We start from the raw sequence: 15,588 nt of genomic DNA, 5'->3' as shown, positions 1-15,588 counted from the left end.
ATATACTAAAATGTATATAATTATAGTATGTGTGTACATAAAAGTCAAGTACACAGAAGGTGCAGGTGGAGGTAGAGGTGTAGGTGTAGGTGTAAAGTGCGGTGTGCAGTGTTCACAGTTCACACAGTCTCTCACTGCAGTGAGGGGCTGCTGGGGGTGATAGCTCTAACAGCTCTGGGGAAGAAGCTGTCCCTCAGTCTGTTAGTGGTGGTGCGGATGTTCCTGTACCGCTTTCCTGATGGAAGCGGTACAAACAGTCTGTGGCCCGGGTGGCTGGGGTCCGTGGCGATGGATCTCGCCCTCTTTCTGACCCGACCTTCATATATAGAGTCTAGGTCAGGGAGGGGGCAGCCCACGATGCCCTGTGCAGTTTTAACCACCCGTGCCAGTTGTTTCCTCTCCTGTGCCGTGCAGCTGCCATACCACACTGTCACACTGAGGCAGAGGATGCTTTCAATTGTGGCCCTGTAGAAGTTAACGAGCAACCGAGAGGAGAGTACAGCCCGTTTCAGCTTCCTGAGGAAGAAGAGCCTTTGTTGTGCCTTCTTCACCAGGCGGGAGGTGTTCGTGGACCAGGAGAGGTCAGATGTGATGTGGAGGCCCAGGAACCTGATGTTGTCCACACGCTCCACCACTTCTCCGTCCATGAGGAGGGGGGCGTGATCCGTCTTCCTGGACCTCCTGAAGTCCACAATGACCTCCTTGGTTTTCCCTGTGTTCAGCACCAGGTTGTTGGCTGAACACCACTGGGTGAGCTGGCGTATCTCCTCTCTGTAGTGGGTCTCGTTGTTATCTGAGATGAGACCCACTACTGTAGTGTCGTCCGCAAACTTCACGACTGTGTTGGTGGGGTGGATGGCAGCACAGTCGTGAGTAAACAGGGTGAAGAGGGCTGGGCTGAGCACACAACCCTGTGGCGTGCCCGTGCTGAGGACCAGAGGGGATGATGTGATGTTCCCTATTCTCACCACCTGAGGCCTGTTGGTGAGAAAGTCTCTGATCCAGTGGCACAGAGACGCAGGCAGACCCACCGTGTGTAGCTTCAGCGCCAGCTTGTCTGGGATGACGGTGTTAAAAGCTGAGCTAAAGTCTACAAATAGCATCCTGGCGTAGGTGTTGGGCTGCTGCAGGTGGGTCAGGGCTGTGTGCAGGGTGATGGAGACAGCATCCTCTGTGGACCGATTCCCTCTGTAAGCAAACTGAAGGCTGTCTAGGTCCGAGGGGATGAAGTCTCTGATGTACCTGAGAATAATCCGCTCAAAGCACTTCATGATTACCGGGGTCAGTGCAACAGGCCGGTAGTCATTCAGGCAGGTGATGGATGTCTTCTTCGGTACCGGAATGATGGTGGAGGACTTGAGGCACTCAGGAACCGTGGACAGCTGCAGGGACAGGTTGAAAATGTCCAGGAACACTCCTGCTAGCTGGTCAGCGCATGTCCTCAAAGTCTTGCCTGACACCTTATCCGGTCCTGCAGCTCTGCGGGTGTTGATCCTCCTCAGGGTGGATGACACCTGGTGCTGCTGCAGGACGAGGGGCTGGTGCTGCTCCTCCAGCCGGGGTAGGTGTGTGACTTCTCTGCTGCCTGATGTGTCGAAGCGGGCAAAGAAGCTGTTCAAGGTGTCAGGCAGGGCGGGGTCGTGGCTGGTGAGCTGAGTGTTCGGCTTGTAGTCCGTTATGGTTCTGATGCCTCTCCACATGCTCTGTGGGTTGTTGTTCTTGAAGTGGTCTTCAATTTTGTTTTTGTACTGGAGCTTGGCCTGCTTGATTCCTTTCTTCAGCTCTGCTCGAGCCCTGCTATAAGCCAGCCTGTCTCCAGATCTGTAGGCAGTATCCCGGGCTTTCAGAGCACAATCACCATTTTTGTTTATACACAGCAAGGAATATGTATTTCGGAAGGCAGTACCTTTTAGCTTTCTTAACACTTTATGTTTTATATTGCTATCATGAAATGAGACTACAATTAAATGAAATTAAATGAAATTAAATAGCCATTACATTAAATGAAATATGGGGGGTGGCTTTTTTACATTAACATTTTGTATTTATGAATTTCTTATCCAATGAACTAATGAACTCATCTTCACAAATTGATCGTTATTTATTCTCGTTTTACAAACAAAATGCGCGGTGGCCGTTTAAGGAAAAGGTGGAAAAGGAAACGGAACTCTCGGCCAAAATGTTGATTTCTAGTCGGATAACATCTGTGCACGCACGAAAACCGGAAACGCGTCAAGCTAGTAAACAATACAAGGAGTGAATGAGTTTCTGCTTAATAAATAAAACTATGGTGTTAGTTTGAACAGGAGGGCGGCAGACACGGTTGAAAGTCAGAGTAAAATGTCTAAAGGTGAGATTCTGAAAGGATTTGTCACCGAGAGACTCGCCGCTGCCTCCCAGGAAATCTTAGCGGTTGTAGACAGACTCGTAGCCGGTTACGAGGAGGAGGCTTCGGGCTTCAGACAGCAGATCGAGCGGCAGAGGAGGCAGCTGGAGCTCCTCCGGCAGCCTCGGGTCTCTCTCAGCAGAGCAGGTCGGTCATTCATTTTGTGACATAAAAAATTAAATCCAGCAACCCCAAAGTCCTGACTTGTTGCGACTGGGGCATGTCGAACTTAATTAAGATATCTTGTAATTTAATATTTACTTGGCTACACAGAAACTAGCATACATCAATTTAAAAAGCTTGAGACGTGTATTCAATCAACGTGTCATATTCTTTAATTCGGCACTATTATAATTGACCACCGAGCACATAATTTGTCTCACATTGTTGATCTTCTGTAGATTCGCTTCCCAGACTCGTTTTGCAAATTGGGAAGTTAACCCGGGTTTAACCTGCAGGCTTCACTAACTACGCTCCTCTTATGAAAGTGAACCGGTTTAAGACTCAACATGATCTGTTGCTCCAAGAAATAATAATAACATTAATATTCAATTTATCTGTTTGCACTTTTGATTTTAAGATAGTTTTAGTAGGTTAGAATAAACAATATCACTTCTGCCTGAAATATTCGTAATAAAACTTTTCCAGGCGTGAAGCGCAGCAGGAGCCTCTGCCCTGTTGAGGAAGACGAGGGTGAAAATGAGGAAGACGCGTCTCCTCCTGAGCATCCAGAGAACCTGCAGGACTCGACTGATCAGACTCCATCAAGGTTCGTCTATGAACAAGCAGTGTTATCAGTTGTTGGAGTGACACAGGAAATGTGTGAAGTGTTTGTTTATTTCACATTGAACACATAAAGGCTGTGACGTTGCCTGATTTACTGTGTTTCACATAGAAAAACTGTTCCCCACATTTTCATTTTAATGTGAATAAAACGTCAGTGCATTACATTGCCCATGAGCATGTCCTCCCCCCCTAGAGGTCAGTATAAGAAGAGGAAGCCTGGCAGACCTCAGATCAGTGAAACACAGAGCCATGTGGATCTCAGGATCCGGCTCCTGGAGGACTCTCAGACCGTCGTGCTGTCAAACAGTGGTAAGTGTAAAAATAAATCCAGATACATTTAAAGGGAAACAAAGAGAGTCCATGATTGTCAAGCAGTTGCCATAAAAAAGGAAAAATCACCTGTGTCCCATTCACCTGGTTTAAAGGTGCATTTCACACAAATCGCCGAAAAGAGTATTTCCTCTTCCTTCGGTCTGGTATCTGGTTTTGGTTTCATCAGCCGAGGTTTTCATCTGTCTTTGATTGTTAGTTAATAGGTTAAAGGTTAATAACACAGTTAGCTCTGTGCTACTCAGAGTGTTTCCAGCAGCGTGTTTAAAGTATCACATCAGAAAACGTTGATTCGATCAGAAGGTGGTTTTGACCTTTTTCAAAGAGGAGTTAACGGGTTTAACGGCAGAAGAAGAAGTTCTGAGTGAACATTTAACTCACATCGCTGATCAGCTGTTTACACTCTGGAGAAGAAGAAGAAGAAGAAGAAGAAGAAGAAGAAGAAGCTGTTTCCACAGATTAAAACATCTCCTTGTTGCTCCTCGCAGATCTCATGGATTCTTCCTCACTTTAATCCATCAAGCAAACAGAACTCTCATATTTCCATCCTGTTTTCAACATTGTTTTCACAGTTCGAGGTTCGGCTGGTGGTGCGTCCTCTTCTTCTGCGGTGGGGTAATGTTGTTCTGACTGGAGAACTGGTGCCCCCTGCCGCTGATCTCAGAGAATGAAAAACAGTTGACAAGTCTCGCAGTAAAAGATTCTCCCTTCAGATTGTTAACACCAGTGAAATGCTTTCACTTTGTTGTGCGGTTCTTTCTCCTGACAGTTCTTCAGAAATGTCCGCTGTTGAGGCTGAAGTGTCCTCGAGGCCTGCAGGAGCCAGACTTCCTGGACTTGCTGAAGTCTTCCTTCCCTCAGCTGTCCAGAGACAACGAACCTTTTGACATCTTAACGTCCGACAAGAGACGGAGGTTACAGCCTCTGAAGCTGGAGACACTGACACCAGAGGAGATCCAGAGAAGCATCAGCTGCACGGGAGGGGGGAGGTCAGCACTCTTTGTCCGACTGAAGGTACTTGGTCATGTTGCACTTTTGGTTGTGACCCTTTAAGACAAAGGAGCATTCAGTTTCTCGCTGTTGCACATTTGTTCGGCTGATGGATCCCACCTCTTTATTCCTCCAGACGCAAAAGGAACCTCAGGCCAGCGAGAAGGAGATTCATCAGACGAAAGACAACATCACTGAACCCGCTCTGTCCACCTCTGCCATGTCGACGTGTGATGAAACAAGGTGATATGAAAGCAGTGTGACTGAAAGGTCAGATATACGCTTTGTGGCTGAAAGTATGTGGATGCTCGACCTTACAGCCATACGTGATAGTCGACCAGGCTTTAATCTGCTGCTTCAACAGCCTCCACTCATCTGCTTTCAGTGTTTCCACACTGATGGTGGGTGATGACGCCTGGCTCGCAGTCGGCTGGGGACCCACTCATTAGAAAAGATGTTCACATACATTTGGCATTTATTGTTGTATCACCTGCAGCAGCATCTTGTCAGACAGACTTTAAACACATCACTTAACTTTGCTCTTGGTTCCCACAGCAGCCATGTTCAGGAAGTCGAGGGCAGCAGAGTTGGCTTCGTGTCCAGCGGTTCAACATCACAACAAGAGATGGAAACAGAGGAAGCTGACGATGAGGGTCATACATCAGGACCAGCCGAGGACTCTGTGGCCTGCTTCACCGCTGAGAGTAAAGGGGACGGTAGCGATGGCATCGAAAAGGAAGAAGAAAGAGAAGAGGCGAACGACAGCGACGGCGAGTGGAAACCAGAGAAGAGTGACGAGGAGCTGAAGGAAAGTGACCCTGGACCGCAGTCAAAGACGACAAAGAAACAAAAAGCCGGACGTTCCGGTGTCGAGACGAAGACCGAGAGCAGTGACGCCGTCCTGTCCTGCAAAGTCTGCGGGGTTCTGCACAAATCAGAGGTCACGTTCGTCAAACACGCCCGGAGTCATGTGGATGATCCAGGAAGTGTTTGCGGCGTGTGTGGAGAGCGTTCAGAGTCCGCGGAGGCGTTGGCGGATCATCTGAGTCATCACAGAACTGACGACTGTCACATCTGTGGCGAGCCCTTCCTCAGTGTTCTCAGCCTGAGTGAGCACGTGGCTGCGCACTCAGGAGAGAGGCCGTACGAATGTGACGTTTGCCCCGACGCGTTTGCATTGAAGGTGTCCCTGGAGAACCACCAGAAGCTCCACAAGGCTGGAAAACTGCACAAATGTTACACCTGCCACAAAATGTTTGAACTGAGAGAGCAGTTAAAAGCTCACCGCAGGACTCACGCCAACCAAAAGACGCACCTCTGCGGTGTGTGCGGTAAATCCCTCAGCGACTACAGATCCTTGTCCCGCCACAAGATGACCCACTCTGGGGAGAGACCACACAGCTGCGAGATTTGCGGGAGACGTTTCAAACTTCCCGGGACGCTGAGACAACACGAGAAGATTCACACAGACAGAGAGAGATCGTACCTCTGCGACGTTTGCTGCAAAATGTTCCTAACGAGCAAGCAGCTGCAGATCCACATGAGAACGCACACCAACGAGAAGCCGTACCACTGCGGCGAGTGCGGCAAGGGATTCACCACCAAATCACCTTTGACCATTCACATGCGGGTCCACACCGGAGAGACACCGTACCGCTGCCCGGACTGTGGCTTGTGCTTCAAACGCAAGATTAATCTGGATAACCACGCGACGGTCCACTCGGGCCACAAACCGTTCGTGTGTGGGATTTGTGGGAAAGCGTGTGCTCGCAAAACGTACTTGACGGTCCACATGAGGACCCACAACGGGGAGAGGCCATACAAGTGTACCCTGTGTGACAAAGCCTTTACCCAGAGTCACTGTCTGAAAACACACATGAAGAGCCACCTGGTGGCAGAAGCTGCGTCATGACGCTTCACCAATTTCATATTTTCTCTTTCTTCTTTAAAAAGAACCGTGAGAAAGTGAATTTTTCTGTTTTCCTCTATTTAATTTAACATTCCTTCAAGTGATGTAAATGCCGCTTTACAGTGTGCAGAGAAACTGTGTGAGATGACATAGAATCGTCTGTCAGATGGACTGTAGTGTGCACAGCGATGCTAGCAGCTCTGAGTGGAATGCTAATGTCAACATGCTCACAATGACAGTGTGAAATATAATAAAATGCTATAATAAAATAAAATTAATGTGTGTGTGTGTGTGTGTGAGAACAGGTCAGAGCAGGACTGGGGTTTTTCATGCCAATCATCTCTGTGTCGAGACCTGTGACTGAAACTCAATCAAACTGACATTTATTCCTTCAGTTAATTACAGCGACGTCGCACATCAGCGTACTATGATTTCATTATGCTACGTTATAACATAAAAAAACACGTAAATTTAATTTCAAAGCTTCAGAAAATAGTCATTAACAGCTGAATTTCATTAACTACAGTTCACTGAATCAGTCCGTTAAGGTGAACATATGACAGGATTCAAACGATGAATAAACGAAGAGGTCATTCAGCTCAGCGCACCTGTCTGCTTGTCTGTGATTGGCTGTTTCATCACACCTGTGACTCAACAGCCAACCTGAGATGAAATCAGGACTATTTCTCCATGATGAAAACCTCGTCGGCTGCATGGCCCTTCAGTGGCTGTTGCCAATAAGTTAACATTGCTAAAGACCATTAAAGTGACTGATTTCCACATTTAATCATCGTCATCATCATCATCATAAACTTTATTTATATAGAACCTTTCACACAAGAATTGCAGCTCAAACTGCTGTAAAGACAGAAACCGCATGCATCAAACGAATGTTTTACATAGAAAAGACAGAATGGATGTGAAAACAGGAAAAAATAAATGTAAAATAAGACGGAGAATAAAGCCTGCTGGATAATGATAATAAAGATGAATACAATGCATAAAACCACAGAATAAAATGCTTAAATCATGGAAAAGTAGAGTAGAACAAGGATGAAAATAAAAATAAGGATAAAGAATCAAATCACAGCATAAAATAATAAAATATAGGTAAAAATAGATGACAGGATGCATAAAATCAAGTAAAATATAGCATTTTAAAAGAAGCGCAGCAGGGCATCAGCACGAGGCACCAAAGCTTCAGACCTGTATCGTGAAGTCAGAGCGAGTTAAAGGCTAAAGTGAAGTTTTTTACTTCCTGATATCTGTAGGAAGTTCGGAAACAGTTAGCTAACAAGCTACCTGTTCCCTTGTCTTATTTGTGGTCTGACAAAAGATTAATTTCATCACTTTCAGCGCCCTGCATCGCTATTTCATCAGCATCCTGTCATGACCCGTGCCATGCACGTCGGTTTTTTGTTAAGTTTCCCATTGTGTCTTGTCTTTGCCTGGTTTTTGTTACATCCTGTTTTATTCTGAAGGGTCATGTTATGTGTCTTTGTGTTGCTTTACTTCCTGTGTTTTCCCTCCAGTGTGATTGTCTGATGTGTTTCACCTGTGTGTCATTAGTGTTCCTGCCTTGTGTATTTAAGTCCGTGTCTTCCCCCCAGTCTTTGTTGGGTCGTTGTCTGCGTTACCTGGTCTGTAATTTCCCTTGCCGTTTGTCACAGTCATAGTCCTAGCCATAGCCCCATTAGTAAGTGTTTGTCGCGTTTCATGTAAGTGTTTCTTGTTGCGTTACTTTTGTTCATGTCCATGTCTGTGCTACCTTGCGGTCTGTGAATCCTTGTTGTACATGTTCTCGTGTCATAGTCCTAGCCTTAGTCATAGCCATAGCCCCCTAAGTACGTGTTTTTCCTTGTGTTGTCTTGTTCATGACTGTGCCATGTTCCCGGTGAGTGTTTCCCTGTATTGTCGCTAGTCCTGCCACGTTTTGTGTTAGAGAGAGTTTCTTGTGTTGTCTTCGTCTTGTCCCCAGCTCCATCGTGTCTTGTGTTCATGTGTGTTCATTCCTTGTGTTGTTTCATTGTTGTGTGACTCCTTTTCCCATAGTGTGTCTTTATCATAGATCCCCGAGTTTTGGTTTTTGTTGTATTACCTTTGTGTTTAATAAATTCACTTATTTTTTAAATCTACGTCCCCCTTGAGTCTGCATCTGGGTTCTACCCATAGTTCTCCTTTAGTTTCCCCTTAAATCCCACCTTCCTGACACATCCGTAGCCGTCACATTTCATTGGACCTGTGTGAGCACGGTTTCCATGGCAACGCAACCACGGAGGCTTTCCTCACACGGAGGTGGTCGTGTTTTCATCTAAAGTAGGCTGGAATAACTGAAAACACGTTTTGGACCATATTTCCCAGCAAAACACCTAAAAACATGAGCCTCAGCTCTACTTTTTCTTTTCCGTGCTAATCGGCAAATATTAGCATGCTAATATGCTAATGCTGTAGAATCAAGCGCAATTGCTATTAGCAATGATGCTGCAAGGCTTCATTCTTGGTCTACTACAATTTAACATTATTAATTTTTTTTTTACTTTAAATTGTTGTCTGTCATCCTTTCCAGATTTTCCTTCTCAGTCAGACTGATTTTAAAACCAGATCGGTACATGGTGTTCGGTACATCCACATCTTCAGAACACTTTGAGTCGTTTTTCTCTCCTGATGGCTGACAGCAGATCGTCCGACCCTCATCCTGACTCAGTGTTGTGTTTGCAGCCCGGCAGTTTTCCTGCCCGGTGCAGATACAGCAGAGGCAACACCAATCTGCTGGGCAGCTCGAACCACATCGTGGTGATCAATGCTACGCACACGTCGAGGTCAGATGAAGTGTATATCACATTAACAGTCAGATTCCCCCCAAACCTCAACAACAGCACTCCCAGTATAGCCATAATGGTGTGTGAAGCCCTCTGCTTTGATTGGTCAGCACGCTGCCTGTTCCCCCCCACTTCCCCTGGCCCTGGACGCCTGAGAGCGCACAGGATCGAAATGCTGCAGAAAGAGACGACAATTAAGGAGAAAGCCATGCTGCACAAATACAAGCTAAAAATGAGCTCAAAGCTGCTGAGATTATTTACAGCCAGCCATCCGGCACTCAGCAACCAAACACACCCAGTGGTGATATTCCTGGCCCCCCCCGCCTGTTTCAGCCCCAGGTAGGTGATGGGGTGAACGACAGCGAGGTAGCGCTCCACGGAGGTGAGGAGGTGAAACAGAGCCTGTCCGGAGGAGGTGATGGAGCAGACGCAGAGCCCCGCTAACGTCAACTCTGGAAGATCGATGCAGGTGCCACAAGTAAAGAAGGCGACCCCCAACACCTCATTCAGCTGCATGGCCATGGAGTGATAGGTGAAGAGGTCAGAGTGAGTCGCCGCAGCCCTGGACATGTAGCGCTGCTTCCTCCACTGCTGGTAACCCAGGTAGAGGACGAGGACGGAGAGAGGGAGGAGGAGGAGGATGTAGGCGACGGAGAGAGCGGAGAGGACGTAGGTGGTCGTTCTGAAACTCAAGCATTTGTCGGGGGAGAGGTCGGCAGAGGAAGAGGAGTTGACCGACATGTTTGTGTTCACGGAGGCTTGAAGAGGATGAGGAGGGGCACAGAGAATGGAAGGGGAGGACAGACGGAGAGAGACCGAATGTTAGAATCATGGAGAAAGTGAATCACGGTGTTCATAAAAGGTTGCTCAGTAATCATCAAGATCAGGGACGGTTCAGCCACAAAGCCTCCAGGAACCAGCACTGGTGATAGGGGGTCGGACCAAGGGTCCACCTCAGTTCAGCTGGATGCTGGAGGACAAACATTCGAGACAAGTCTGTCCTTAAACTCCTTCAAGGACTCACAAGTTTCAGCGCACTGAAATCAATGACTTCACAACAGAAAGAGATGCAAAGCGCTACCGACACTCTGACTGAAAGAACTCGTGCAGGACGTAACGTTAGGAAGGAGAAACCGCCTCGAGAATCGAACTCTAGTGCTTTTCAGTCACAGCAATGTGGATTTTACACGAAATGACATCTTACACGAAAACGTGAGCTGAGACACATCATGAAGAGAACCCACCTTCGTCTCTCTGATCGTCCTCCTGTGTCATCAAACTGTTCACTGCTTCGCTGGTATCTGGAACAAATGTAGCTTAATACTTATCAAAGGTGTGTGTGTGTGTGTGTGAGAGAGAGAGAGAGAGAGAGGAACAGGTGAGCAGGACTTTTTTGCATGTTCCAAACCAATTCACGTCGCTGATACTTTTTACGGTAAATTACTGCAGGCAAATGTGTTTTTCACCTTTTTTCTTCCGCGCTGATGTCGCTATTTGAATATCATGCTAATCTGCTAATGTGCTGCATGAATACACACATCTGTTTACAACCAAAGCATATTCAAAGACAGACATTTATCACGGAGAGCAGATGTTATTTGAATGTAGTAACTATATACTGTAGATATAATGTAGAATTTTTATACAGTAAAATCATGATAATACACATTTATTTTTTATTTATCTATTTATTATTTTTTTTTAACTAATTATATACGTTTTAGTATATTGGCACATTTCATTTTCATTGGCATATTTTATTGTCCACTGGTATGTTTTATTCTGTCGGTACATTTCACTGTGTATATTTTATTCTGCTTGTATATTTTATTCTGTTGCACATTTCACTTCCATATTTTATTGTTTATTGTTTAGTATATTTTATTGCCTTAGTATATTTTCATTCTGTTATATTTTTAATTGCTTTACAAATATTTTTATTGCATGTTGGTTTATTTTATTTTATTGTAGTTATCTTAATTTTATTCTTTCTAATCTTCTTATCTTTCTTACTATCTGTTCCTAACATTGGGGTTGCAATGAAAATTTCATTGACATGCTCAATGACAATAAAGACTCTTGAATCTTGAATTTATCTGTGTGTGCACATCACACAGGACCAGTTTCAACAATGGCTCATTTATTCAGCTCATTTGGATCAAACCGAGCCAGTCGGGGTCAAACTTGTTGTCAGACAACAGATCACACAAAACAATAAACATTGTATCATTTGGTCAATAGTTTGATCACTATTCTAAACTCTTTAAAATAGTGATCAAACTTTACAGGATATACAATCATAAAAATGCAAAATGAACATGTTGGTCATCGAGTAAAGCCAAGTAAAAACGCTGACTATGCTCGTTTATCAACATTAGCAAGCTAGCTACATTAGCTAACACATTATTTAACCCCTTAACGCAGATTGTCGCGAATTCGCATCTTCCCGCTTTAATCCACGTTGCAGCCGAATCACGCAGACATTCCTCTGATGCCGCTTTGTGCATATTCAACTCACACCTAGGAACCTTTTGCAAGCACTGGTTTCTCGTCGGACCGGTCAAAGTGAAAACTTTTTTGTGGCTGTTTTGATGAAATAAATGTTTTTACTGCATTTAAGCACTGAAAAAACTGGACACATACTGTTTGTTTGAACCCTGTTCAACCCTGTAGTTTTTGTACAATTTAGGGGCTTTTATGATGCACATTTATGAATTTTGAAAAAAAAAGTATTTTTACTGCATTAACGCCTGTTGTCGCTAATTTGCATCATACCTAAATTCATATCTCTTGTATGTGCTACAGAGAAAATAACAAACTCCTCTTAATTTAGGATCAATCTGAAAGCAAAAACACAAAGAATTATTTTTTTAAATATAATTCTAAATAAATTCAGGCGTCAAGGGACTCAAATATTCTTACAAGAATACTTAATATACATGTCTACTAATTAATATTAAAAACGTGGCAAAGTCGGAGAATCAGGGTGGAAGCCAGACGAACGGCGAACCCTGTGACGTCGCGTCATAGTTGTTGATTTGGCCATTTTTCGTTGAATTTCATGCTTTGGACAGAAAGTCATGAGATATCTGCTCTGTGACTATGATCGATCTTTCACCAGAATCACTCAACCCACAGTCACATTCAGTGATTGACAGACGTACCTGGAGCACGGCCGTGCTCTCCTGGTGGACGACAGTGATGCACGCTGCGTCCATGAAAGAAGAGCTGCATAATTAACTCATTCATCCCCGTTCAAGTTAGCAAAGGGCTAAACTGGAAGTGCCCGAAACGTCTGAATATGTTTCATGAATATTTCCATTTAATATAATGTGAACAGTTCTGTGGTGCAGATCGTTTTGGTCTTTTGCTTTTGGGACGTCCACAAATAAAAATGATAATAATTCAAATGAATGTGAAGCCTGGCACAGCCTAGTCTCATGTTCAAACACGCCACACGCTCACTGAACCAAATAAATAATGAACATCAACGATGATGATTACGACGCATGTGTGTGTGTGTGTGTGCACGTGCTGCACGAAGAGGACATAGATTATGCAACCAAACACACTCAAAAACAAACACATTTACAACTCTGACTAACTTCTATGAGATTTATATCTTCATTTGAATATAGTAATATCAATACACTACAGCATAACGATCAGTGCACACAGAAGTTAATCATTTCCATATTCCATATTATTGGACCCTTAACATGGAAGTGTGTTACCTTTAGACAGAGGCAAGTTAACCATTTCCTGTCTTTGTGCTAAGCTAAGCTAATGACTGCTGGTAGTAGCTCCACACTTATTTACAGGCATCAGAGTGGTAACAATCTTCTCATCTAACTCGTGGCGAGAAAACTAATAAGCACATTTTCCAAAAGGTATTGTGTCCCGTTAAAGCTAGCTACACCTTCTTGTTTTTAGAGGTGTTTCTTCACATTTTGGCTGCTCTGCATCGTGTCACAATAAGAACGACTAGAGCGCTGCTGCATCCAGATGATTTGTTTGCAACAGTTTTTCAAACATAGATATGATTATCATGGTACATCTGGGGTGAGACATGTAGCTTTTAGTGGCGCTGCTGTCCAGTAATTTGAGATGCTGTAAATCCGCCCTGCTGCAGTAAAACACTGAGAACCAGTGGTGTTAGCATTCAGCTGATCCCGCACTCGTGCCTTTAGTCCAGAGTCGCACAAAATCAGTAGTTTGATTTGCAATATGCAAAAACTCCACCGTCCTGCTGGTGTCTGTCAGTCCCACGCATTAAACAACGTACACACTCAGTCGATGACTCTGGATATTCGGGACAAGGACGACAAGAAACAATGACTGCTGACAAGCTGGGTGACCAAATACTTCCTCTGGATCAAACAATGCCTAATTTAATTAGCTGTCAAAATGCTTTTTAATGTTGCATGTTGCATATCCGAAATAATGTTCATCATGGATGCCACTTTAAAGTGACAACATAACAGTGGGACATCATAGGACAATGTCATACTGTTGCATTTACCTGGCTAATAATAATAATAATAATAATAATAATAATAATAATAATAATAATAATAATAATAATAATGTCTCCTTATGGTTTCTTCAACAGTCCAAATATTGTGAAGGTACCACAGAACCAACTGAGAAAAGTCTGACTTCTTTCTTTGTATGTTTCCTTTGCACTGTCAGTTCACGTGTCAGAATTCATCAAAGTTGGAACTGATTTGAAGGATTTGCACAGATTTAGTCATTCATTTAGTCCCTGCAAGCAAATCCACTGATCACATCCATTTTATACAAATTGGTGGACTTTGCAGAAACATTTTTGGCATGAAAGACTCTGGTGTGAAGAGTTGTATTTGAGCAGAATGGACACCAGCAAACATATCCTGCAGTCATTAACGTGGCAGGAAAGCGTCGGATGCAGACAGTCAGAGGGAACGTCTCTTTCTGTAGCCTGTCTGTTCTCTGCGTTCTCATTGGTCCAGGACTGCGGGAAGTGGCTGGGAACAGGGACTGGGTTGACCATTCAAATGCAGATTATGGGAGCTCTGTTAGTGACCAACCTGGTTTCCATTGCGGTATATTCTTCATCTGCAGTCTGCTGTTACCTGTGCTGTTTCTACAGCTGGCAGGAAAACTACCGGGCTGCAAACACAACACTGTGTCAGCCCGAGAATTAGATTAGAGCAGCATAAATGACATCTGACAACATTACATTTCATGAAACTATCTTTTATTAAAGAGCAGCAAAAATGAAGCCTTTGTATTTCTCTTAGTGGAATAGATTCCATTTGTCTGTGTCCAGTTTTGACCTTTTATAGAGTTGAGAAGTTTGCAGAGTTCTGGTCTGGTGGGTATCTGGTGGTTCTCATGAAGTGTGTGGGCCAGGTGTGAAACATCCAGTCAGTGACTGAATCATTGTTTGTGTGCACTCATAATGTTGAGTTGAAGTTAAAGACGACACAAGAAACTTGATGAAACATTCAGCCGTTTGACTTTTAGCATTTGCAGCTGAGGCTCATGGGTATTGTAGTATTTAGACTCAATCACTGCATCAAACTGGCTAAAACCTAGAAACTATTTCCCACTTCTGATTTGAAACCAAAATACTCTTCTTCAAAATGTCACAGAGACTGTTGGAGCAGCTTCAAACAACATAAACATGTGCACACATAATCACTGAGAGAGCACACAGGTGTTCTGGGTCACATTATAGTGTCACATTTGAATGAGCAGCAGGTCATTTGAATTCCTCCTGAAGCAGTCAAAGTCAACAGCTGCTTCACCAAACCATCAGCACTGAAAAAAGAAATCATCCAGTTGAAATTTGGGATTTTGGGATTAATTCTTTAGCATTTATACGATGTATGCTGTATGTGTATTAGCCCTCCAGCTGTGTGGCAGGATAGAGACCTGTGGGTGAGCCTGCCTAATTGGCAACACCACAGCCAACCACTAGAGGCGCACCCTCCTATAAAAGGGGTCGATCCCTCCCGGCCAGTTCTCTCTCTCGCTGCTCCTGACGGTGACGTCACTTCCGGGTTGGACCTTTGCGCGTGGACAGGTAACGCGGTTTTTCTGTTCACCTGCTGCTTTCGAGTTAATATTTGTGTGTCATGCAGAGCGGCTGACTTGGGGCTGCCAGAGACTCCTGTGTGTGTGTGTGTGTCACCTAGATGGCCTGCTGCGGTGAGTTTCTCTCCCTCTCTGTAAACTGCTAGTCATGACCGCGGCTAATAATTGCGTGACTGTAGGTGAACGCCAGTAGCTGCGCGACTCTCTCCCTCTTCCTTTGGTGTGTCATATCCAGCCAACCCTGCTAACGGTAAGTAGCCTCCCGCATTCCTAATTGTTGTAAGCAC

At 44.6% G+C, this 15,588-nt stretch overlaps 1 protein-coding gene across 3 annotated transcripts; it reads left to right on the top strand.

The window, feature by feature from the left end:
* Positions 1-2,237: 2,237 nt before the first annotated feature.
* On the top strand, positions 2,238-6,647 carry LOC121626328 (zinc finger protein 2 homolog). 3 transcript variants are annotated; one of them, XM_041964781.1, is made up of 7 exons: positions 2,396-2,533; positions 3,035-3,155; positions 3,366-3,481; positions 4,075-4,117; positions 4,272-4,516; positions 4,629-4,735; positions 5,048-6,647. In XM_041964781.1, the coding sequence occupies exons 2-7, from the start codon at positions 3,086-3,088 to the stop codon at positions 6,402-6,404; spliced, it is 1,938 nt and encodes a 645-aa protein (XP_041820715.1). In that variant the 5' UTR covers positions 2,396-2,533; positions 3,035-3,085; the 3' UTR covers positions 6,405-6,647. The 3 variants fall into 3 exon arrangements, with proteins under 3 accessions (XP_041820714.1, XP_041820713.1, XP_041820715.1); XM_041964780.1 differs by lacking the exon at positions 4,075-4,117 and having other exon boundaries at positions 2,238-2,533; positions 5,051-6,647; XM_041964779.1 differs by lacking the exon at positions 4,075-4,117 and having other exon boundaries at positions 2,238-2,533.
* Positions 6,648-15,588: the final 8,941 nt, after the last annotated feature.

Source organism: Chelmon rostratus, chromosome 23, assembly GCF_017976325.1.
Source record: "Chelmon rostratus isolate fCheRos1 chromosome 23, fCheRos1.pri, whole genome shotgun sequence".
NCBI classification, from domain to species: Eukaryota; Metazoa; Chordata; class Actinopteri; order Chaetodontiformes; family Chaetodontidae; genus Chelmon; species Chelmon rostratus.
This window is presented reverse-complemented; position numbering and strand designations above follow the sequence as displayed.